This window comes from Phoenix dactylifera, chromosome 18 (genome assembly GCF_009389715.1).
Source record: "Phoenix dactylifera cultivar Barhee BC4 chromosome 18, palm_55x_up_171113_PBpolish2nd_filt_p, whole genome shotgun sequence".
Classification (NCBI taxonomy): domain Eukaryota; kingdom Viridiplantae; phylum Streptophyta; class Magnoliopsida; order Arecales; family Arecaceae; genus Phoenix; species Phoenix dactylifera.
Window position 1 is genome coordinate 2153890 of NC_052409.1, and position 23530 is coordinate 2177419.

Here is a 23530-nt window from a genome sequence, read left to right on the forward strand (position 1 = left end):
TCAAAAAAAAAAAAAAAAAAAAAAAACAAAGAAAGAAAGAAAGAGAGAGGGAAAGCCAAAGACGTACCATCCCCTGCAAACCTCCCCCAGATGACATGATAGCACATTCCACCGTCGGCATGGAGAGGATACGAATTACCCGAATATCCCAGATCGGATGCAGTAAAGATGCCGCGATATCATCCATCCCTGATCCCGAGGCCAGAATCCACATTCCTCCTTTGTCGTTATCCAGGATAACATTAGTCGCTGTTGGGGACCCATGATATCGACCCCTTGGCGGGCGACACTTGGAATTTAGAATTTGGAGCCGGTCGAGTTAACTCGGCATCCGGGGACCAATTCCTTGGTGTTGCGGGGAGCAAACTCTGGATATCCGGGATTCGAGAGAATATGTCACGCACGTTTAGCACCTGGTTGGACCCGGAATAGCAGTGATGGGTGTCCGGCGTGGAGGCGTGGACAGGGACAGCGTACATGTACGTGCGATGGATTTCGAGCCGCTTTGAGCTCTGCCGGTGTCGGAGGCTGTCCTGGCCCGGGACACGGCTTTCGGTAGCACCAAAGTCGCCGATGTCCCCAAAATGACGGACCCGAGCTTGCTTTCCATCTCCAATTGGCTGAGACCATCATTGGCCGGAGGATTCGGCAAGCTATCCGTGGGTCCATCTCCTTAAAACATTTGTATAGTGCAATTCCGGGCTGGTCCGTTGGGACTAGGTGACTTGCTCTTCAACAATGGCTCCTCATTGGCTGGGATCTCTAATCTTGTTGAAGCATGATCGTTGGTTTGAAAAAGGCACTTAGTAATGCTGCTAGGGGATGTTGAAATTCTCCTGGCTACATCTTGTAAAAAAATTAGTGTAACTCATAGAAATTGATATGATGCACGAGGTGATTCAATATCAAATCATCGAGCTAGTATATGTGAGCCTGAGAAGCCTTCTCTTCCACACTTAATGGGCATCTTGAAGTGTTTTCCAATAATTAATGAGAAAAGCTGCACACCAGTTGATTGCTGCTGTCTGTTGGGAAATATGAAAGGAGTGAAATGCTTAAATTTTCTTAAAGAAATCAAGTTCTATCTATTGTGTATTGTAGAAAATCTTATCAACTTTCTTCAGCGAGAAGCATTTGTGTTTAGAGAAGCTACTTGACCCTCATCTCAAACTTGGAAATAACCTCGCAGCATTGGCGCCGCACGTTGAGAGATGTTGATCTATTTTTTTTAGAAAAAGGTTGACTCACACCAGGATGCAGAGCTTATATAGTTGCACATTGAAGACACAGAGATCCTTCAAATTACTTATAAGATTGTTCAGCTTATTGATAAGTCTACTTATAGACCACTAGCTTTTATAATAGTTTTTTATTATTTCTTTATATTTTTCTTTCTTGAAATTTTTTTATAAATATTTTATGTAAACTCTATTTTTCTAATAAAGGTCGGGTAGCTTTGCCTCCCTCCTCATTAAAAAAGAAAAAAAAAGAAAAAAAAGAAAAAGAGGAAGTGTTTTCCACTTCATTACCATTATCATTCATTGTCACAAACCACCGTGTATGAGTCCATGTCTGTGCATCAATGCCACCAATTTTCAATAGGTCTCATACAGCCACTTGAATTTTACAAGAACATTCTTTTCTTCATTAAAAAAAGGAAAATAAAAAAATAATATATGAGTTTAGATCTGCTGTTGGTTTTTGACCCACATGACCACATCGTGGTCAGTTACAATCCCGTGAGAAGTGGACGCATTATCCTTGATGGTAGGATAACATAACGGGTCTCACCCTCTGCCTAGTAAGTGAACACAGAAAAAGGACTCCATCGCCTGGGTGTTCGAACAGGGGCCAAGAGGGAGATACGAACAAAAGATTTGATCATCTGGAAGGAAAGGAAGCTTTAAGCAATCAGTCTATCAATGGATCCAGGTATGCTTTGCTTCTTAAAGTTTGGTTCTATTATGATCCTCTATAAAGATGTTTTTACATGTGGTATCAGAGCCTGGTTCATCCTAGAACCAGATCACAGTAAATGGTAAAACCCCTATTTTGACAGTCCCATGGATAGTCTCCACGGCCGCAGGGATGGATCATCCCAATGTTGGATCTAGCCGGCCATGGCACCGAGAGCCGACACGGGATCCAGCGTCGACTCTCGGCCATGGCTTCCATCCCAGGGCCGGATTCATGGATTTGAGAAACAACCATAAAAAAAAAAAAAAAAAGAAAGAATCACCCTGCTGACGCCGGATCTGGCCGGCATATGCCGCCGTGAGCCATCAGAAGATCCGGCGTAGCCGCCGGCCATGGTCTCCCTCCCACTCCATAAAAAAAAAAAAGGGAGACGGGTCGGAAGATAAAACTCACCGGATGATCGCCGTCGGTCGGCGTATTCCTGCGGGTGACGCCGTCGGGCGGCGTTTCGTCCGGCGTCGGGCCCATTTCGGTGGCGCCGTCGGGCGGCACTTCGTCCGGCGGCATGATCGCCTCCCGCTGCTCCTAAGAGCCGACGGGTTGGGTTCGGCGGAACCCCAACCCGCCGGCGTTGCCTGCTGGCGTGCGACCGCCGGTGGGCTCGCCATCGGGCGGCGAGTCCACCGGAGGGAAGCGGCGCGCTCACCGCCCCGGCGACCGGAGGCTGGCGGGCTGGGTTCGGCGGAACCCTAGCCCGCCGCTAAAAGAGGAGGAAGACGGGTCGGGATCGACCCGTCTTCAGTTCTTTTAAAAAAAAATAATAATAATAATTTATTCATAACGGGTTTTGGGCATGAGTTTCGACCCGAACCCGGAATAGATAACCCGTCTGGGGCATAACAGGCATAATGGGTTCGGGTTTTTGGGTTTCGATCCAAAACCCGAGTTCGTTTAGTCAATTGATGGGAAAATTTTCAGTTAAGCCCTTATGAAAATTTTATTGTTTCATACAGCCCTCCCGGGGATGATAAAAGAATGAAATGTTTCTGTTTAAGTCCCTGTGAAACATACCATTTATACTGAAGTCTTAGAGGGCTGTTACAAGTTGAAAATGTTTCTATTAAGTCCCTATAAAATATTTTATTTATTGTGAAGTCCTTAGAGGGCTGTTAAAGGATGAAATTGTTTCTGTTAAGCCCCTGTGAAACATTTTATTTATGCTGACATCCTTCTAGGGCTATAAGAAACAAAATATTTTAATTTAGTCCCTGTAAAGCATATCACTTGTTTAGAGGTCCTCAAAATATGTTAATTTAGTCCCTATAAAATATATTATTTATGCAGAGGTCCTTGTAGGGTAATGTGATAAAAATTTTGTCATTTATTTTACATTTTAGCATACTTGATAGCATGATATGACACATGTACTGATTGTGTAGATTAGTAAAATATTAAATATATGTTTTATTTTAATTTGTCATATTATGAATTGTCAATTATGTGCAATGTCATTATTTTAATTTGATGTCTATATTATGAAATAGTTTGGTAGTTGCCAAAGTAATCCAACTAGAATGTTTAATAGACATCAAGTCATCAAATACTCTAATCCCATGTATTAAGATAATGACTTTGCAAATTATGACTTACAGTTTTTCAATCATGAGATATTATGGATTGGCCCAAAGGTGCACCACTTTCAAATGATTGATTTGCTGAGTTAGGATAATTAATGAGTATCCTTGATTTAATAGGTTTTGGATGCTCAAAGGCAACAGACCTATTTGAATTTTGGACCTATATCATTAATTATTCCTAGGTGAATTGGGAATCACCATAATAGTAATTTAGTATTTCATGATTACTACCCAAAGGTGTATTATGGTAATACTATTTATGTTATTCATCATTATTGCTAACTCAAAGTGTTAATGTTGTAAGCATTTTCTTATTGTTAATTTTCTTATTGCAGTATCTATTCCTGTTTCGCTTCATTCGCAAGCTTCATCTGTTACGATCTTTAATGGAACTAATTTCTCAGAGTGGAATGAACAAGTCCAGTTTCACCTAGGTGTTCTGGATCTTGATTTAGCACTCCGATCTGAGAAACCGGCTGACATTACTGATTTGAGCAGCTCGGAAGAAAGGTCTTTTTATAAGACTTGGGAAAGATCGAACAGATTGAGCATTATGTTTATGCGGATGAGTATAGCGAATAATATCAAGTCAACGCTTCCTGAATGTGACAGTGCTCAAGCATTATTGAAAACTATGGAAGAACGTTTCCGATCTGCTGATAAGTCTCTGGCTGGGACATTAATGGCTAAACTAACCACCATGAAATTTGATGGTACTTGTGGGATGCATGAGCATATCCTTGAAATGACAAATATAGCAGCTAAACTGAAGGCTCTAGGGATGGATGTGAATGAATCCTTTTTGGTTCAATTTATTTTGAACTCCTTGCCTCCTCAATTTGGATCATTTCAAATTCACTATAACACTATTAAGGATAAGTGGAATGTGAATGAATTGACCAGTATGCTTGTTCAAGAGGAGACAAGACTTAAGCAACAAGGATATCATTCTGTCAATCTTGTAAGTCATGGAGCCAGGAAAAAATGAAAGAAGCCAAGAAAGGGCATGAAGAGTGGACCATCCAAGGGTAAAGAGCCTCATCATGATACCGAGGTTCATAAGAAGAAACAAAACAAAGATAGATGCCATTTCTGCAAAAAATTGGGACACTATCAGAAGGACTGCCATAAACGCAAGGCATGGTTTGAAAAGAAAGGTAAGCCTTTGGCTTATGTATGTTTTGAATCAAACCTTACTGAAGTTCCTTCTAATACTTGGTGGTTTGACTCAGGTTCTAATGTTCATGTTTCTAATACGATGCAGGGATTCCTTACAACCCAGATGCAAGATCCAAATGAAAGTTTTATCTTTTTGGGGAATGGGGTTAGAGTTCCTGTAACAGCTGTTGGAACCTATTGTTTGCTTTTAAATACTGGTTGTCATTTAGATTTGCTTCAGACTCTTTATGTTCCTTCTATTTCTAGAAATTTAATTTCTGTTTCTAAACTTGATATTGAAGGATATTTCTTTAAAATTGGAAATGCTAGTTTGCGTCTTTTCAAAGACAATGTCTTTCTTGGTTCTGGTGTTTTGTGTGATGGATTATATAAAGTAAATCTTGATAATCATTTTGCTGAAACTCTTATGACCTTGCATCATAATGTTGGAATTAAACGAAACCTGATAAATGAAAAATCTTCTAACTTGTGGCATAAAAGATTGGGTCATATATCCAAAGAAAGATTAGAGAGATTAGTAAAGGATGGAATTTTGTCAAACTTAGACTTTACTGATCTCGGTATGTGTGTAGACTGCATTAAGGGAAAGCAAACCAAACACACAAAGAAAGTTGCCACAAGAAGTGAAGAACTTCTTGAAATTATCCATACAGACATTTGTGGGCCTTTTGACTCCCCATCATTTGGTGGAGAGAAGTATTTTATCACCTTTATTGATGATTTTTCACGTTATGGTTATGTCTATTTGTTGCATGAAAAATCTCAGGCAGTGGATGTCCTAGAGGTATACATTACTGAGGTTGAAAGACAATTAGATAGAAAGGTGAAAATTGTCAGGTCTGATAGAGGTGGTGAATATTATGGTAGGTATGATGAAACAGGACAACACCCTGGCCCATTTGCTAAACTCTTAGAAAAGCATGGCATACGTGCTCAATACACTATGCCGGGAACGCCACAGCAGAATGGAGTAGCTGAAAGGCGTAATCGTACTCTTATGGATATGGTTAGGAGTATGTTAAGTAATTTTCCGTTACCCATGTCGTTGTGGATGGAAGCCCTTAAGACCGCTGTATACATATTAAACCGGGTTCCTAGTAAGGCAGTTCCAAAAACTCCTTTTGAGTTATGGACAGGAAGGAAACCGAGTTTAAGACACCTGCATGTTTGGGGTTGTCCGGCGGAGGCCAGAATTTATAATCCACATGAAAAGAAATTGGATTTTAGAACGATTAGTGGATACTTTATAGGTTATCCCGAAAAATCCAAAGGGTATAGGATTTACTGTCCTAACCATAGTACAAGAATTATAGAGACCGGTAATGTCAAATTCATTGAGAATGGTGAAACCAGTGAGAGTGATAAACCACAAAATGTGAAAATTCAAGAAGTTAGGGTGCAAGTCCCTTTACCCATGACTTCTAAGAAAATTGTTGTTCCTACAGTTGTCACACAGTTTAATAACAATGAACAACAAATTAATGATCAAACACTCCATAATGAAGTTATCACCACTGAACAAGTTGTAGAAGAACCACAAGGGATGACATTAAGGAGATCTCAAAGAGAAAGGAGATCTGCCATTCCGAATGATTATATGGTTTATCTACAAGAATTTGATTTTGATATAGGGACAAGAAAAGATCCGGTTTCTTTTAAACAAGCCATAGAAAGTATTGATTCTATTAAATGGATTGATGCCATGAAAGATGAGTTGAAATCAATGGATCAGAATGAAGTCTGGGATGTCGTTGATTTGCCCGAAGGTTGTAAGACAGTTGGGTGTAAGTGGGTCTTTAAGACCAAGCTCGACTCAAAGGGTAATGTTGAACGACATAAAGCCAGACTGGTGGCCAAAGGTTTCACTCAGAAAGGAGGCATTGATTATAAAGAGACCTTTTCTCCTGTATCTAAAAAGGACTCATTTAGAATTATTATGGCTTTGGTTGCACATTATGATTTAGAGTTGCACCAAATGGATGTAAAAACTGCTTTTCTGAATGGGAGTTTAGATGAAGAAGTCTATATGGACCAGCCCGAAGGTTTTCCATTAAAGGAAAAAGAACACATGGTTTGCAAATTAAAGAAGTCAATATATGGTCTTAAACAAGCTTCCCGACAATGGTATCGCAAGTTCAATGATACCATCATTTCCTTCGGTTTTAAGGAAAACACTGTTGATCGGTGTATATACCTGAAGGTCAGTGGGAGCAAGTTTATCTTTTTGGTCCTATATGTTGATGACATATTGCTTGCCAGTAGTGATCTTGGCTTATTGTATGAAACTAAGGTTTTTCTCTCAAAGAACTTTGAAATGAAAGATATGAATGAGGCAACCTACGTGATAGGCATTGAAATATTTCGTGATCGATCACGTGGATTGTTAGGGTTGTCTCAAAAGGCATATATAGACAGAGTTCTAGAGAGATTTGGTATGGAGAATTGTTCAGCCAGTGTTGTTCCAATTCAGAAAGGGGATAAATTTAGTCTCATGCAATGCCCACAGAATGAATTGGAACGTAAGCAGATGGAAAATATACCTTATGCTTCTGCAGTTGGTAGCTTGATGTACGCTCAGACCTGTACCAGACCGGACATCAGTTTTGCAGTTGGAATGCTAGGAAGATACCAAAGTAATCCAGGGATGGATCACTGGAAAGCTGCAAAGAAGGTGATGAGATACTTGCAAGGAACAAAGAATTACATGCTTACATATAGAAAGTCAGATAGCCTTGAGGTGATTGGCTATTCGGATTCAGACTTTGCTGGATGTGTGGATAGTAGAAAGTCAACGTTTGGCTATTTGTTCCTATTAGCTGGAGGAGCAATCTCATGGAAAAGTGCCAAACAGACAAGCACTGCTTCGTCCACCATGGAAGCAGAATTTGTGGCATGCTTTGAGGCCACGGTTCATAGTTTGTGGCTGCGTAACTTTATCTCGGGACTTGGGGTTGTCGACTCTATTGCCAGGCCGCTGAGAATCTTTTGTGACAATACTGCAGCCGTCCATTTCTCCAGAAACGACAAATATTCTAATGGTGCCAAGCACATTGAGCTTAAATATTTTGTTGTCAAGGAGGAAGTTCAGAAACAAAATGTGTCTATAGAAAATATGAGGACAGAGCTCATGATTGCAGATCCTTTAACAAAAGGTTTACAACCGAAGACTTTTAAAGAGCATGTTGAAAGAATGGGTCTTAGTTGTAATCCATGATATTAGTTGAGGATTGTATTATGTTTATTTCTTTGACACTTAGATATAATTGATTATGTTTCTGTTTTTCCTGTTCTTCAAATATATGTACATGTATGGGTTTGAATGTATGATTACAGGAATTGTCTTTGACAAAGACATAATGTTTGACCATTAAAGATACTTCTCATTTATGGACTATGGTTAAATAATTTGCTAGTGTTGTGGTACTTGGAAGGAACTGTGTCATTATATTGATGTGGAACCGCCTTGACTCGCATTAGTAAGTTGTTTAATTATGGTATTATGATGACCCAAGTGACTATATATGGATTAGAATGATGCGCGCCTAATGTTTATATCATTTCTAACTAAAGTATGGTCATATGGGTCAAGTGGGAGAATGTTGGGTTTTGACCCACATGACCACATCGTGGTCAGTTACAATCCCGTGAGAAGTGGACGCATTATCCTTGATGGTAGGATAACATAACGGGTCTCACCCTCTGCCTAGTAAGTGAACACAGAAAAAGGACTCCATCGCCTGGGTGTTCGAACAGGGGCCAAGAGGGAGATACGAACAAAAGATTTGATCATCTGGAAGGAAAGGAAGCTTTAAGCAATCAGTCTATCAATGGATCCAGGTATGCTTTGCTTCTTAAAGTTTGGTTCTATTATGATCCTCTATAAAGATGTTTTTACATCTGCCACTAATCATCTGAATTCCTTGTTTGGCCATTTAAATAGCACATAATGCAATATTTTTTTAAAAGAAATTCAACTCTATTTCGAGTACTATTATTTCGGCAAACATGTGACTGTGGAATCCTGATGAAGTATCTTCTTTGTTTCCTCAAAAGAATTACTTTTAATTTATCAATCACGAATATTGATTAGGACTACAATTCCTATGCTGTGACAACATTGTAGCAAATTACTAGTTACGCTCTGGAACAGCTGGGCCTTGAATCGGCTTGCAGCCCACTAAACGTGTTTCGGACTGGGCCACTTAAATCCACTAGCTCTGGCCCAAAGCCCAGCGCCCTGGCTCTGTCTCATTTCTATCATGATAGACCGAAGCCCACCCGTCCTTTTGGCCCGTACCTCAGCGACTTTTTAAGCGCTGGGCCGAGGACTGGATCGTTGGACCTCTATACATTGATCGCTGGATTTTGACAGGTGTAGTGCACGCGAACAGATGCCATTAATATTTTTATTTATTCCAAAAATACAGATTTTTAAGCTTTCTCTCATTTCTTTTTTTATCCTTCCCGAGGAATCGATCGCATCTTGTGCTGGATAATTACATGTACCGCAGATTCCTTGTTCATCCAGCCCATTCCTAGATCTAGTACGCGTCATAGGTCAGCACGTTTGAACAACTTCCGGAGGCATGGTAGGGCCCCACCCTTGGTCATTTTAAAGTAAACTTTGATGGTAGTATATCGGTGGATGGTGCTTTGAAAGGTATGGGCTTTATAATTAAAGACCGTTTTAGCAGACTGATTGCAGCTGGAGGTCGGCGCACTCCAGGTCTGTCCATTGTTGGAGCGGAGTTACGGATAGCCTGAAAAGACATCTCTTATGCGAGGCACGAACTCGATGCCGATAAGGTATGCTTCAAGAGAGACTTCTCCACGGTGATTGACTGGATTCAGAGAGTGGATAGGTATAAAGATGGCCACCCACTGATCCGCAAGACCCGTAAACTGGTCCGAGAGTTTGCTTCCTTCCAGACAGCACATGTGTTTCGGGAGGCAAATCACTTCATTTGTAACCCGACACTCCGAAAAGTTCATCTGAACGACAACAACAGTTATATCCCCTTGATTGTATCTTTTACTTTCATTTGACTTGGCAGGATGTACTTACGTTAGAACCATATAAAATGCTGTTTTTACCAAAAATAAAATAAAATAAAGCAATTGAATTAAATCAAATAACATCTGTTGCCTACATGGGGAGGGGACGAAGGGTTTTACTCCTTTTCCTATAATTCTAAACTAGCCTACTCTTTTCTGCCGTTGAAACGATTTCAAATCACAGTCAAAATCCACGCTTAGTCGAGATAGATACTGTAAAGCAAACCACATTTTCGAATGTTTTATCACGAATTTTCATGACGGTGCACATTAAGCTAATAAAGCTCCATAAATCGTCATTACACAATAAAATATGCATGGCAACGTGGAAGGCCACAAAGACTTCTCAACGGAAACAAGGTATAAGAAAACTCTCAAAAGAAAAAGAAGAAGAAGAAGAAAGAAAGAAAAAACAAAAGAAAGAGAGAAGAAATTAAGAATGGAACGAGCCTAGAACACCTTAGCGACGTCCTTCATAAGGCCAGGGTTGGCGCGGCAGAAGGCGGAGAACTCGCTGAAGTCGATGTAGCCATCACCATCGGCGTCGATCTCCGCCATCATGCGATGGACGTCATCAGCGGAGGTGGAGCCGAGGGTGCGGAGGGCTTCCCCAAGCTCGGCCAATGAGATCTTCCCGTCGCCGTTGGTGTCAAAGCGCTTGAACATCCTCTCCATCTCTGGTGTCAATCCCCCATCTTTGTTAGCCTTATCAGCGCTCTGGGAGTAACTTCTTTTTCTTTCTTCTCTTTATCTCTACGTGTGTGTTTGAGAGAGGAAGGGAAAGAGAGAGAGAGATGGGTGAAGAGGAGGTGGCGAGAAGGGTGTATGATCGAAGACGGGGAATGTACGAGAAATAGTTGGATCTTCCTTTGGAAGCGGGGATTTTTCTTTTGAACAGTAGATCTCTCTGTCTTCTCTTTAGACCCAAAATGGATCATATTTTAGACCCAGTCACGGAACCGAAAAATTAGATCAGGCTATGCCTAAACAAGTTGGGTCATGAGTTAATCCGACTCATTCACAGTACCAGTTGACGGTGTTTTGAAACCATGCTCCTACTGACAATACCCTAGTCTCCGTCACAACTTCCGGGGCAGAATATTAGCCAAGTTAGGATGCACAATTCTTGTGAAATTGTCATATGGAAAGGTATTAAAACTCATTTTAACTTATTGGACATGCTTGAACAAACCTACTGCATATTAATTCCTAGTTTTATTTATTGAGATTTTAATTTTAAAAAGATTTAAATTTTTTCGTATCTTCTAAATTTTAGTTGGTTTAAATGATTTAATTTTTTTTTCTACGTTTTTTTTAGAAGAATTGCGACTCTTTGAAAGAAAACTTTGGTTTCCAATAAGATGCAATGTTTATGAAATATTACGTATCTTTGAAAACCATCATGTCTTCTTAATCATCTGACAGAGTTTATAGGTAGGCTTTACGTCCAGCATCTTAAATTACTCAATCCACTCTCCGCTTTATTTTCTCTGTTTCCTTTGCTTCCTAAGAGTGATTGAGACAGAAAATACTTCTTTTCTTTTTTTTTTTGATTCTTCTATTTTTTTCTAGGCATTTGAAAGAATCAATCGGATAAAGTCTCCTAGCAATTATGCTTGTTAGAGGAGGATCAGGCTGAGCTGGATTGTTGCACCTGGAAGATGAGATATCTGCAGACCCGCATATACGAGGCAAATCACATTCTTAGAGCAGTGTGCATTACGCTTCGATCTAGGCAAATTTTTTTCAATCTTCTAAATTTATTTTAGTAGGTTATTCTTTTATAACCCAGTTCTATAATAACAAAATAGCAATTTCTAGGTAATAGTTCTAACATTATTTACAAATCATGTTTTAAGCTTCGTCTATGAACAAGCCTATCATTTATGAATCATGCTTTAATCTTTCATTTGACTAACTCAATAGCCTATTACTAAAGACTACCCTGAGCTGTTTTGAAACAGCTTGGTTCTTTTGCAACCTAGTAATCCTTAACTCTACTAAATCATACACCATAAACATGATTATATGATTACTCAAAGACTTCCACTAACTACTAGTGTATACTAGGAGGATCAAATAAAACAATCCAAACGGCATCCTTTTTCTTCATCACCACATGATAGAAAATAAATAGTCTTTGTCAACAGATTCCACCTGCCATTGATCCCCCTCTTTTTGGCGAAACATTGCTGGACTGTTCCACAAACGGGGCTGGTATTCAGAAATCGAAATTATGGGCAAAACAATCCTAAGTTCTGATGGATGATCAACAGATGACGCATAAAATTAGCTCGACACATCCTTGGAGGAGTAACATTTTGCTTCCCACATGCAATGACAGGAATTCTAGGCCTCTGAAATATTACTTCCATTCAAGAGCTTTATCTTCAATACTATAATAGGTTTCTTCTAAAACTCATATAGCAAGCTTCCCAGACTTTCCCAAGCGAAATCTTTTTACCTTACTTAACAAGGTCCTTGCATCACAATTGTAATTGAGTATATCTAATAATGCCTTTCTTTAACTGTCAGAGAGAAATCTAATATCGAACATTGTTTTTGTTCTTGACATTTTAAAAAACAAAGTAGATTCTTGTCATGATGCTAAAAGAGCTGCAAGCTGGTGATTATAGGCCTATAAAGAATAGCAACAGCGAAACTGCCATGTAGAGATTCCTCATCTAATCATAGAGCCCTTCTTCATACCAGATATCCACTAAAAAATCTACCATTTCCTGCATAGTTGCTCGAAGTGATAAATTATCATGCATACAGTCAAAAAAGGATACATTTCCAACACCAAAGCACCTCCAAATTCAAAATGGAAAAGCTGCATAAATATAAAATACAAGTGCCATCACTTACAGATAATGGGATTGGCTGAGGAAAAGGTTGACCGACTGACAGTAAGTCCTCGTACGTGGTGCACCAGCTAGAAGGGAAATTTAAGTTCGCACTGAATTAGCCAACAAAGAAATTAAATAAATGGTAACAGATAAGATCTTTCTTAGGATCACTGCCAATGACTTATGCATGAATTGTATGAGACCATAACAACCAGCAAGAAGCTTTTTCCCAACTATTCAACATCTTTGAACACCTATATAGAAATATAAGAAAATAGGAACAGAAATCATTTTTTATAGGAAAATGAGGACTCGCTGCATGTTTTTCTGGTAATCTTATATTGCACAGAAACCCCATGATTTTCCATTTTATTTTTGATGAGGCCATGGATTTACTATTTTATAATTTGCGTTACTGTCTGGCATGGACAAGAATACTTAATACACAATGGAACCTTGTAAGTGCAGTAACACTTGGATAGAGAACATCACTTGGCACTGACCGGCGGGAACCACCAGCAAGAATGCTCTCACCCACCCTTCCAAGTTAAGAGGTACCCTGTGGGCTTAGTTCTTAGTGCCAACAACAAATACTATGGCAAAGAAGTTAGGATTCATCAAAAGGTTTATCATTTCTTGTGAAGAAATTTAGTCGCTTAATAAATTTATGAAAGTATGTTACTTTGGAGTAAATCAACGAACATACTTTCATATCATCCAAGATGAAAGGATTCATTAACAATTTGTAATTCTTTTTTATTATGTTGAATGATCTCAAATACGCTATCATATTCTGAATATTGATAATGCTATATACAAATAGTTATATCAATAATTAGTGACTTTTATGAAAAAGAGCTCTCTTTTTTAGGACATATTTCAAACCTGTATGCTTTCAAGTTAAACAGCAAGAATGCTTGAAAGTCCAGTGCATTATGCATTTTGACCCCAAATACAAATGAAACGTGCTGTGCTTCCTAGAAAAAAAAGAAACAACTAGAAACCAACAGCAAATTATTCATAGTATCCTTAGCTCCACACTGGAATTGACAGCATATGCAGCTCTTAGTAGGATGCATGGAGAAAAAAGAAGCATGTAACTTAAACCTTGGAATAAGGCAACTTTGTATTATTATTATTAATAAATGGGGAGACCTTGCACTATATTGAGCTTAAGAAACGATGTACTTCCTTAAAGCATTTCATCAGCCTCTTAAGACAAATTAAACAAGTTCAGTAATAAATTTTAATGTGATCCATGCACCATAAGAGATGACATAATATATATTAAGTTTTATCCTTTCAGAATACACATACACATATAAATACAAATATATGTAGATTTTATAAACAGATATACTGTGACTTTGGCCAGAAGTAAGACTGTAGGCCTACAAGATATTTGCAGAATAGCAACAGAATAACAGATGATGCTAACACAACATAAGAAGATACTAACATACCAAAGAAGGTTATAAAATTAAGGCATGTAGGGGAGTTCTATCAACCGACAGGAAGCAGGTGGGAAGAAAAATAAATAATGCTTTAATTATTACAAAATAATAGAAGCAAAAAAGCTTATATTGTTGGCTCAATCGAAGGAATTGAATTACAAGGCAAGCCATAAGTACCAATCTAGTTACTGAAAGAACAGAATATGAATGCAACCGATATTCAAATAAGGTACCTTACCTTATTACAGGTTCTCTTGATCTTCTATGGGAATGTTTTGACCGGTCTCCAACCCATTCCCTTCTCATCTCATTCCAGGCTATAGAAGCTACACAACAAAATAAGCAAATTCCCTTAACATTTGTCACAAAAGCATTTTGTACTTTTAAACCAAAGTACAGGAATAAAATAGAAATGGATAGCAAATGGCCGACAAAGTTAAAACTTTCTACCAATGTAAACATACTGAAACCAATGTAGGACCCAAGGAAGAAGACTGTCCGCTAAACTCATGATTGCTACATGATTTAAATTAATTTTTTCCCTCTTAATATTTCTTGTGTACTCTATATTTCACATAAGTTATAGAAATTTTTAATGGACTTGCCAATGAAAATTTTAGGAAATTGAAGTCTTGCTAATTCTTCATAATCTATAGACAAGCAATGAAAAATTTGGTAATCTGCTTCCTGCTTAGATTTTAACAATCAGTTTAAATCAATCAATTCAAACATGTAAATATGTCTTCATTCCCCTTTTCACCCTTGTGGGTTTATCCAAACCTGGAGGACCGGCCAGAGTTTATTTTTTAAATTCATTTTACGGGTGTTACAAAACCATGGTCAAGTCAATCTATCATGGATAAAGGTGAAAGATGTGCATAGCAAGAGAACTTTTGAGCAACTACAGGCTCTTCATTTCCATCCTTTATAAAGCCTTGATATAGATTCTCTAAAGAAGAACAGCCAAGGATATGATTATGTAAGAAGCAACATTAAAGAGGTGGCTACCATGTGTAGGATTAAATTGAAACTATAATTATAAATCAATTGAGGATTAAACTAAATAATGTAAAAGCTAAAAGAAAGTAAATTATGAATCAATAGACTGATCCAACAAGATGAATGGGCATTCCTTTAGGATGTCTTGGAACTTAAATTATATGGTGTGTAGCACAAAGTAGTGAAGCATTAGAGTTATATGCAATAATTTATAATGTATCATGCTCAAAATCTATATCACATTTCAATAAAAACTGACCTTGGTTGATAAATGAAGAGTTATTCCCATTTTCCTCTGAAAATCTCTTTTCTTCACCTACAGAAGCAGGACTTGAAGACAGATGCGCTTCAGGGGAGTGAAAATTGCTGGTATTATTTTCCATTTTGTCTGGACTTGATGACCATAACCTTTTTCTATAGATTGATGAGCAGCCTAAGTTCCACTCTTGATGGACGTTCAATGCTCTGTCTGTTGATTCGCTTTTGGCTAGACCTCCCAAACAACAACTGTTCTGTATAATGATTGACAAAATTGAGCTGGTGCGGTTGGTAGAATGAGTACATACACTAAAATCTCATTACAATTTTAATATCTATGAAACAACAGGACATGCACAAACAGACAAGCATAAGCACAAGAGAATTGCTTTAAAAAGGAAGAAAGGGTGTGTGTGTGAAAGCAGCTTTGTGACAATAAGCACCTACCCCATATAAACCCGGTGGACTATCCATCTAACATCACACAGTAAGCCTGCGTAACAGGTCAAGTAGCAGTACATGGAATGAGCTTCTCACTTCGAATCAGTACCAAAGTCCCAATGTCATCTTCTTGTTCACCAATGTCAGCATCAAAGTCCCAAACTCTTCTTATAGTTTCTTAACTTCTTAAGCAAATGTTTACACCCATTAAGGATCAGAAAGGATAACTAAATTAAAGAAGGTGGATGCCACAGAGATGCAATCTGTAAGTAGTATGCAATCATAAAAGCTTAAATGAAAAGGTTACAAAATAGCCAATAAACCAGCTTTACAAATATAAGAATGTCACCCAGCAAAACTAACTCATGAGCATAATAAGAGCACTGCATGCACAAAGCTAAGTCCTGATAAAACTCAGAAGAACAGAAATCAAAATTAGTAGCTTATAACAAGGTTAAGGGTAGTACTAATAACAGCATAAAAAGGAGCCAATTTGAACTCTTTGGCCACATACAGCATAAGCCAGAGATTACTCCTTAAAGAGGGGGATAACATTGATTTAAAATATCCAAAACTATTAAAAGATCAAACAGAAGTGCCAAAATCAACTTAAATGGGGGTAGTGGATTTCATGACATTTTGCACTTTGCAAGTCTTAGACTTGGATTAGAATTATTTCATAAGTACGAGACACAAAACCAACCCCAAATAGATAGCAGAAGGCAGTTTATTTTTATGATTAACATTCACATCAGCGCGTTTACCTTGTACTTTATGTATCAAGGATCATATTATGTCGGATAGCCTATACTTTCATTACATATCAAGGTGAATTATGGAGTTAACCAGAGACAGGCTCCCTGGCAGTTGCTAGATTGAAATTTTATTTATTAGTTTCTGCTATCACCGTCATTATTGTTCCTTCAATTGTTGTATTCAGTTGCATTGGGCATTTTATGCTCACATGTCTTACATCTTGCCACAGTTCACAACAAAAACATTTAGGGTCTGTTTGGATGCTCACACAGGCTATTCAATGAATATTCTTTATATAGTTGGAGAAAAATATTTGCGATGGGAACAAAGAATTTTTTTTTTTAAAATACAGAAACCTTAGGATCTAAAAATTCCTGAAGGAGCCAGATATGGTAGATCACCTTTTAGATGGAATAAGTAGTCCCAATCTTTTGAAGGAATTGTGTGCTTAGGAGAGCTTTCAATCTCAATGATTCTTCCTCTACGGTTTCTATCTCCTCATATGAAATTCTGATAAGGACCTTATCCAAAGCATAGGTTATTTGGGCATCCAACCACACCCCCCCTTAAGAGTACTATCTTATCCACCTTTTGCAAAACAAAATTGCCTGAGTGGGAACTTTTAGCTCTTCAAAAGCAATATGACTTGCTGCCATGTACTTGGGTTACAACTACCTCTAGTATGGAAGCTTTCCAAGACTACCCCCAAGAAAGCTGTATCAACACTTTACAAAACGAAAATTGTATCAACTTGATTAAGTGTGCATTTAAAGCATAAGAAACTGCCTGTACTTTCTCAATCCATAGTGAGTTACTTATATCTCAATCCATGACTTTCTTGAATTACAACTTGACATTTTAAATAAATTCAACATGATTCCTCCTTCCAAGTAATGTAAGAATGAATGGGATGTTCTCCAGCATGACAGAAGTAACCATTATGTGATAATTTGTTACGATGAAAGTTGATCCTAAATCCATTTTCTAAACTGGCAATAATATATTATCCTTTAGCTCATTAAGCCCAACAACAACTGCATGTTGGAACAAGATCTATGTACCTTTATAACGAGAACACAGAAACTACCATAGATCACCTTTCAGGAATTATATTTATTAAATGAAAATCATTGCATGAAATGAAAAAATATAGTTGCAATGTTGTAATATGTACTATATTAGTCTTTTATAAAAATTGAAACTGTGCATGACTTGACCATTTAGTAAGGGGCTGTTTGGATGCCCAGGCTAATTATTCACAGCTTAGCTGTCCGGGCCACTGAAGGTTCCTTTTAGAAAGAGGCAAAAAAAGTGAGGAAGTTTAAGCAATCAGGGAACCTCTGAATTGCAAATTCTGATTTTTCTTTTTTCTTTCCTTTGGGCTTTTTTTTTTTTTGGGGGGGGGGGGGGGGGGGGGGGTTGGTTAAGATAAATCACCTCTCAGATCAATCAAATTTTCCCCAAAATTGGCATGGATGCTTCAATTTGATCCCCCCATGCCCCCCCCCCCCCCCCCCCCCCATCTCTTCTCTCCATCCCCCCCCCCCCCATCTCTTCTCTCCATCTTCATTCTTGACTTTAAATTCTGCTCTGATGCATGATATATCCCTGAATATTGAGTTCGAGCATCCAAACAGACTCTAAATGTATAATTACCTTTCACCTAATTACCTGCAATTGCCGTAACAATAGCAAGATGTGGCCCAATGTTACTCTAGAAATAACTTGCTTTACTTGAAGAAGCTATGTTTCCTTTCACATGGAAACAAAAGCTTTTTGACCATTTTTAAGATTATCAAGTTAAGTTAATGCATCAGAAAAAAAGAAAAGAAACAAAAAGAAAAGAAAGGAACAGGAACAAAAAATGCAGAAAACTGCATAAAGCATGCTCTGTTTTTATATTTCATTAGCATGAAAGGTAAAATTTACATTGTGTTCATTTACACCTATTTTCATTTTTTCCATAATAAAAAAAATAGAAGCTACTAATAGGATATTCTTAATAACTTAATCTGGTAAAAAAAGAGGAGTAAAAAAGAACAGACGGCATAATAAACATTCCATGTGCGGTATTTGTCAGCTCCAAATTCCAATCTTCAGTCCATTACCTTCCCCATTTATATGATCCCAAGAAAGAAAGTCAATTCAAAAGCTCAACCCAGAAACACTCTTGCCCCCAAAACAACATCGACTTCCATTTATAATCACAACCTGACATTCTTGACCTCAAACTCCATTATCGATCCTAATCTAACTACATGGACCACTACAAGTGAAAGTGTGAACACCATAGTTTAACCCCGCTAGAGAAACCCGTACACAAAACCAATTCCCGATTTTTCTTTCTCCTTTTTTTTCCTATTCGCTTTCAAACTCTACCACCACTTGGCATTGTCGTGCAGACAGTTTCGGGAACAACAAAATGGATTTTACCCAGATGATCATGTCTCTAAGAACTACTTCAATTAAATCAGATCGGAATCCAAAATCGAAAAAAAGAGCACTCATTTCACTAATGCAACCATAAATAAGCAACAAATGATCAAGAAAAAAGGCCCAAAAAAGGCCAAAAAGCACATCAATCAAACCAAATTCATCATCCAATAGAATCGATAACCCAGAGAAGGCTATCACCAGATCGAAAACTCGAGAGTTAGAATGAAACAAGAGATCCCTGCAAGAAAAGCAAGCACGAAGGGTGTTTCCATACCTTCGGTGGGGGATTCGTGGAGAGATACCGGAGTAGGGTAGGGGGAGGGAGCCGGTGTTCTTGGTGTAGGTTGTGGGAGAGTTCGATTTCAGGTGCGGAGGCGGCGGCGGAGACCGGATAAAATGGATTTTATATTAGGACGGCGGATTGCCTTCTTTCTTTCTCTCTCTCTCTCTCTTTCCTTCTTTCTTTCTTTCTTTTTTCAGCCGGATACAATGTACCGTTTAGTATGACTGCGTTCATACAAAAAAAAAAAAAAAAAAAATTGAAGAGAGAGTGAAGCCAACTCATAGCTGTCACAAAACTAGCCGCCAAAATGCTCCAAAACATGTAAGGCCACTCGATCAGCTGTATTATTCGCCTTTTGACAAACATAGATAACCTAAGAAGCAACACAATTCCTCAAAAAATTACAGGCAGATGCTCATCGCTATCCAAACGTGGCTCTGAATCCATCTAATCACAGTCATCAAATCTTTTTTTTTGGGATAAAAATCGTCAAATCTCTTTTCAAGTCTCTGAAACTGACTTGCACATGAGTAATCTCTTTTCAAGTAGCTCTTAGCTCAGCTTAAAAAATAAAAGTATTATAGAGCCTAAAATCAATGTCTCTATAAAATCAGCATCTTTTTGAACTCCATAAGTATCCACACAACCATCGAAGTTCATATGGGAAAAAACCAATCATCTTGCCAATTTGTTCTCTCTCTCTCTCTCTCTCTCGTTTTTTAGTTTTCATCTGATTTTATCTTTTGTGGGAAAGAAGGATTCACCTTCCTCCGCGCGGCTACGCCATTGGATCGCTCTTCGGAATGCTTTGAGATATTTGCGGGGCGCGATCCTAACGGCCAACGTCGCGAGACAACATCAAGCATTCATTCGCCCAAAAAATACAACCCGAACCTTCGTCTTTGGGGGCCCAAACTTCAAACAGTAGGCGCCGATCCACTTTTGGCCACTCAAATCATCCTTCATTCAAACTTTGGGCCGCCATGCTGAGGCTATCCACTACCATACATTTGTTCGCGCTTGCATGTTTTAATCCTCTTTATTATATAAAATTAATTATCTAAAATGTATTTTATTAAAATTTAAGTTAATTATAGTACGTCTCATTGGCAAAAAGATTGTAACACTTTTGCAAAGATGAAATCTGAACCAAGAACCATAGACGTATCCATAAAGTACTTTATATTTGTGGTATTCATATTTTAATTTATTTTGTTAGTAATAATGATGATGATTAAAATTAAGAATAAAATTATTTACCGACTCTTGCTATTTTTTTGAAAAAGTTTCATACAATTGATTGACTATTATTGTCGGCACTCCCAATTGTATTGCACACTGTAGTGTTGCGGAGGATTTTTCGCGGTATCAATTTTAGATTTTTTTTTTTTTGGTACAATGGTTGTTCACATTATTTCAGTATAAATACAACCAGCAGAGTTGAGAGAAAGGAGATGGCGTAAGAGTGGAGGGGCAGCTATCAAATATGTCCGAAGAACTTCTTCTGAGTGGTTTTAAGTACGATAATACGGAATAGCGGTAGTGTAATAATAACTATGGTTTTGAAATAAAACGGTTCATACCTTCTTTAGTACCATACTTGGAGGTGAGTATTGTGAGAGCGAGAATCTCTTTTAACTATGAATTAATCTGATAGTTAATAGGGCTCTAGATTTAACTGTATAAAAATAAGCGAGGACTATATTAAGAAATGAAATATCCTTGTCCTAATCACCCTCCAGCATGAGTACAACCAATAAAATTGAGAGAAAAGAGATGGCGTAAAGGTGGAGGGGCGACTATAAAATATGTCCAAAAAAACCTCTTTCGAGTGGTTGTAAGTATGGTAATATGGGGTAGTGGTACTATAATAATAACTATGGTTTTGAAATAAAACCGTTCATACCTTCTTTAGTACCATACTTGGAGGTGAGTATTGTAAAAGAGAGAATCTCTTTTAACTGTGAAATTAATCCGATAGTTAATAGGGCTCTGGATTTAACTGTATAAAAAATAGAAGGATCATATTAAGAAATGAAGGATCCTTGTCCTATTCACCCTTCCACTGCCTTGATATGTAATGATCAAGCGCCATTAAACTATCCATTGAATCATCTAGACCTTAAGAGGACCTCTCTTACATAGAGACACCCAATAGACTTTCTAACATAGTCTAAATCCATTCATCTTTGGACTTCCGATAGATGAATTAGGGTTTTCATTTTACAATTTCTTGGATTGATTTGGGCTTTTGATTGTGGAGACTCTAGCCCTTCTGTGTCTCTCTCTATTCGGTTATGAACAATTGAATTAATATCTAATAGTTTATATTATTTTTTGAAATTTTATTATATATTAAGAATAGCTTGTGTCTATATCCTCATGATCTAAGAGGTTAAGAATCTTTACTTGAAACAGGCCCAATCGTGAGGTGGTCAGGGATGGATGGCCTGGACCCAAGCCATGAATCTGATCGGTTAGGTTGCATAAGTTAGGTCCAAGTTGGGTCCAGTGATGATAAACAGGTCTAAACCAGGACTATCACCACCGCTACAAATGCATGTTCTCAAAAAAAAAAAAAAAAAATTTGTATAGGTAGATGATAAAGAATTCCCACATTATGACCTTAACTTCCTTCATGATTGCATTGGATCCATCATGTTCAAGTCTATTTTGGTAGTTGGTTTGCAAATTTGCTATAAATGAACCAGTACTCAAATGGTAGGCCAATTGTCATATATCACAGCTTCAACCCAAGCCGATTCGATTTGGAGAAGAAAAGTTTCTTTCAACCTAGTTGACTCGAATCTTTTAGAATCTAATAACAGAAAACAAAAAAATTACGAAAGTTGGGTCATGAATCCCTTTTGTTTCACTAATTCAATAAATAAATTTGATTATAATATCTAGTTTAGGTCCGCCCTTACAAAATTAAAGTCAGAGTTCTCTTCTAGAATAGGTCACGACTTCCTCAAAATAGTCATGAATAAAAAAAATAATCATAAAGAGCTAGTATTTCCTTGTAATAAGATTTTTGCTCCAACCTCAATTTTGTCTTCAACGGCGTTGTCTAATTTTTTCTAGATTAAAGTTATGCCCTATAAATTTTTTTTGAAATTTTTTTTAATTTTGACCAATCCATTTCAAAGCTCAAACATTATTGTATACCTTCAATTATTATGTGAGCCAAACCCTTTGAAGGTAGAGGCATCTTCTTAGTACTCATCGAGAGCTTTGCTTTGGTATTTGACATGGTAAAAGGAGATGCTAAATCATCGAGAGCTTTGCTTTGGTATTTGACATGGTAAAAAGAGATGCTAAATTAGAAAGTTATGCCTTCCAAAAGTTGGGTTCATAGTCGAGCATCATAAGGCAGATTTTGCCTTTGAATCCTATCCAAATCTATGCGAAATGGCCAGAATAATCAGCAGTAGGTCTGGTGATCCGTCCTGATCATAAGAAAATGTTATAAAGAGGGCTTTTTTATCATTTGGACATGTAGAGGTATTGTAAAATATTTACTGAGATTGAACAATGATTTACTGTAATGGTGTATGGCAATGGCCCATACACCTGACCCAAGCTACAAGCCAGTTAACATTGCTTAACCTTCAGCTTAACAAATGTGAATGATCTTTTACCTGTACACAACTTAATTAACCTACAAATTAGAATTTCCTTGTTACATATTATAATTCGACTTGTCCTACCTAATATATCAGTAAGTTTCCAACATAATCTTGTCATGGCTCCAAGACCAATGATCCATCAGGTCACTGGAGCGTAATGCATATCCGAATCATTTAAGATGTGGGGTTAAATGTTTGACAAGAGTATGATTTGAAAACGAAATATGCCTATCAATTTGGGCATCCTATTACAAAAAAAAAGAGAGAAAAATTTCATAGGCTAATAAATTCATATCCACATTCTCTATTAGCACGTTTAAGTAAAAAAGATATTTTTATAAATAAAACAATTTTGTTAGATTACGACTAGAGGTGGCAATTCATGATCAACTTGCCAACTTGACAAGAAACTTGAACCATGATGAGTAAGTTTGAATTTGACATGAAGGGGTTCCGATGAATAGACTCATCAACAAAATCTATTCATTAAATGGACTGGGCTTAAACTTAGAGGTGACTCATTTGATGTATTTGAACTGTTTAATAATTAGACTAAGTCAGGTCCACCTGCTTACAATTCATTTATTCATGTCAAATCAGGTAAGCATCTCATTGCATATTTGACCTAACTTGATCA

General features: G+C 37.7%; 3 protein-coding genes across 12 annotated transcripts; 1 reads left to right on the forward strand and 2 right to left on the reverse strand.

Moving 5' to 3' along the window:
* Positions 1–1705: 1705 nt before the first annotated feature.
* LOC120104456 lies at positions 1706–4542 on the forward strand. Its single transcript, XM_039115652.1, has 2 exons — positions 1706–1932; positions 3890–4542. Exons 1-2 carry the CDS (start codon positions 1923–1925, stop codon positions 4540–4542), a joined length of 663 nt encoding a protein of 220 aa, XP_038971580.1. The 5' UTR covers positions 1706–1922.
* A 5462-nt stretch (positions 4543–10004) lies between these two features.
* Positions 10005–11837, reverse strand: LOC103698792 (polcalcin Phl p 7-like). The gene has a single exon (XM_008780842.4). It carries the CDS (start codon positions 10461–10463, stop codon positions 10239–10241), a length of 225 nt encoding a protein of 74 aa, XP_008779064.2. The 5' UTR covers positions 10464–11837; the 3' UTR covers positions 10005–10238.
* A 370-nt stretch (positions 11838–12207) lies between these two features.
* Positions 12208–19463, reverse strand: LOC103698773. 10 transcript variants are annotated; one of them, XM_039115352.1, is made up of 6 exons: positions 19256–19463; positions 15796–15971; positions 15350–15627; positions 14330–14417; positions 12657–12747; positions 12208–12526 (listed from the first exon to the last, which is right to left on the reverse strand). In XM_039115352.1, the coding sequence occupies exons 2-6, from the start codon at positions 15867–15869 to the stop codon at positions 12473–12475; spliced, it is 585 nt and encodes a 194-aa protein (XP_038971280.1). In that variant the 5' UTR covers positions 15870–15971; positions 19256–19463; the 3' UTR covers positions 12208–12472. The 10 variants fall into 10 exon arrangements, with proteins under 10 accessions (XP_038971280.1, XP_038971279.1, XP_038971283.1 ...); XM_039115351.1 differs by having other exon boundaries at positions 15796–15974; XM_039115355.1 differs by having other exon boundaries at positions 15350–15602; positions 15796–16052.
* Positions 19464–23530: the final 4067 nt, after the last annotated feature.

Excerpts from the sequence above, each read along its gene's own strand:
- LOC103698792 (XM_008780842.4), bottom strand. The coding sequence starts at position 10,463 with ATGGAGAGGATGTTCAAGCGCTTTGACACCAACGGCGACGGGAAGATC.
- LOC103698773 (XM_039115352.1), bottom strand. The coding sequence starts at position 15,869 with ATGTACTGCTACTTGACCTGTTACGCAGGCTTACTGTGTGATGTTAGA. Across the intron at positions 12,748-14,329 it reads TCAAGAGAACCTGTAATAAG|TGCGAACTTAAATTTCCCTT; the intron begins GTAAGGTACCTT and ends TGGCTAATTCAG. Across the intron at positions 12,527-12,656 it reads CTCAGCCAATCCCATTATCT|GAAATGGTAGATTTTTTAGT; the intron begins GTAAGTGATGGC and ends GCAACTATGCAG.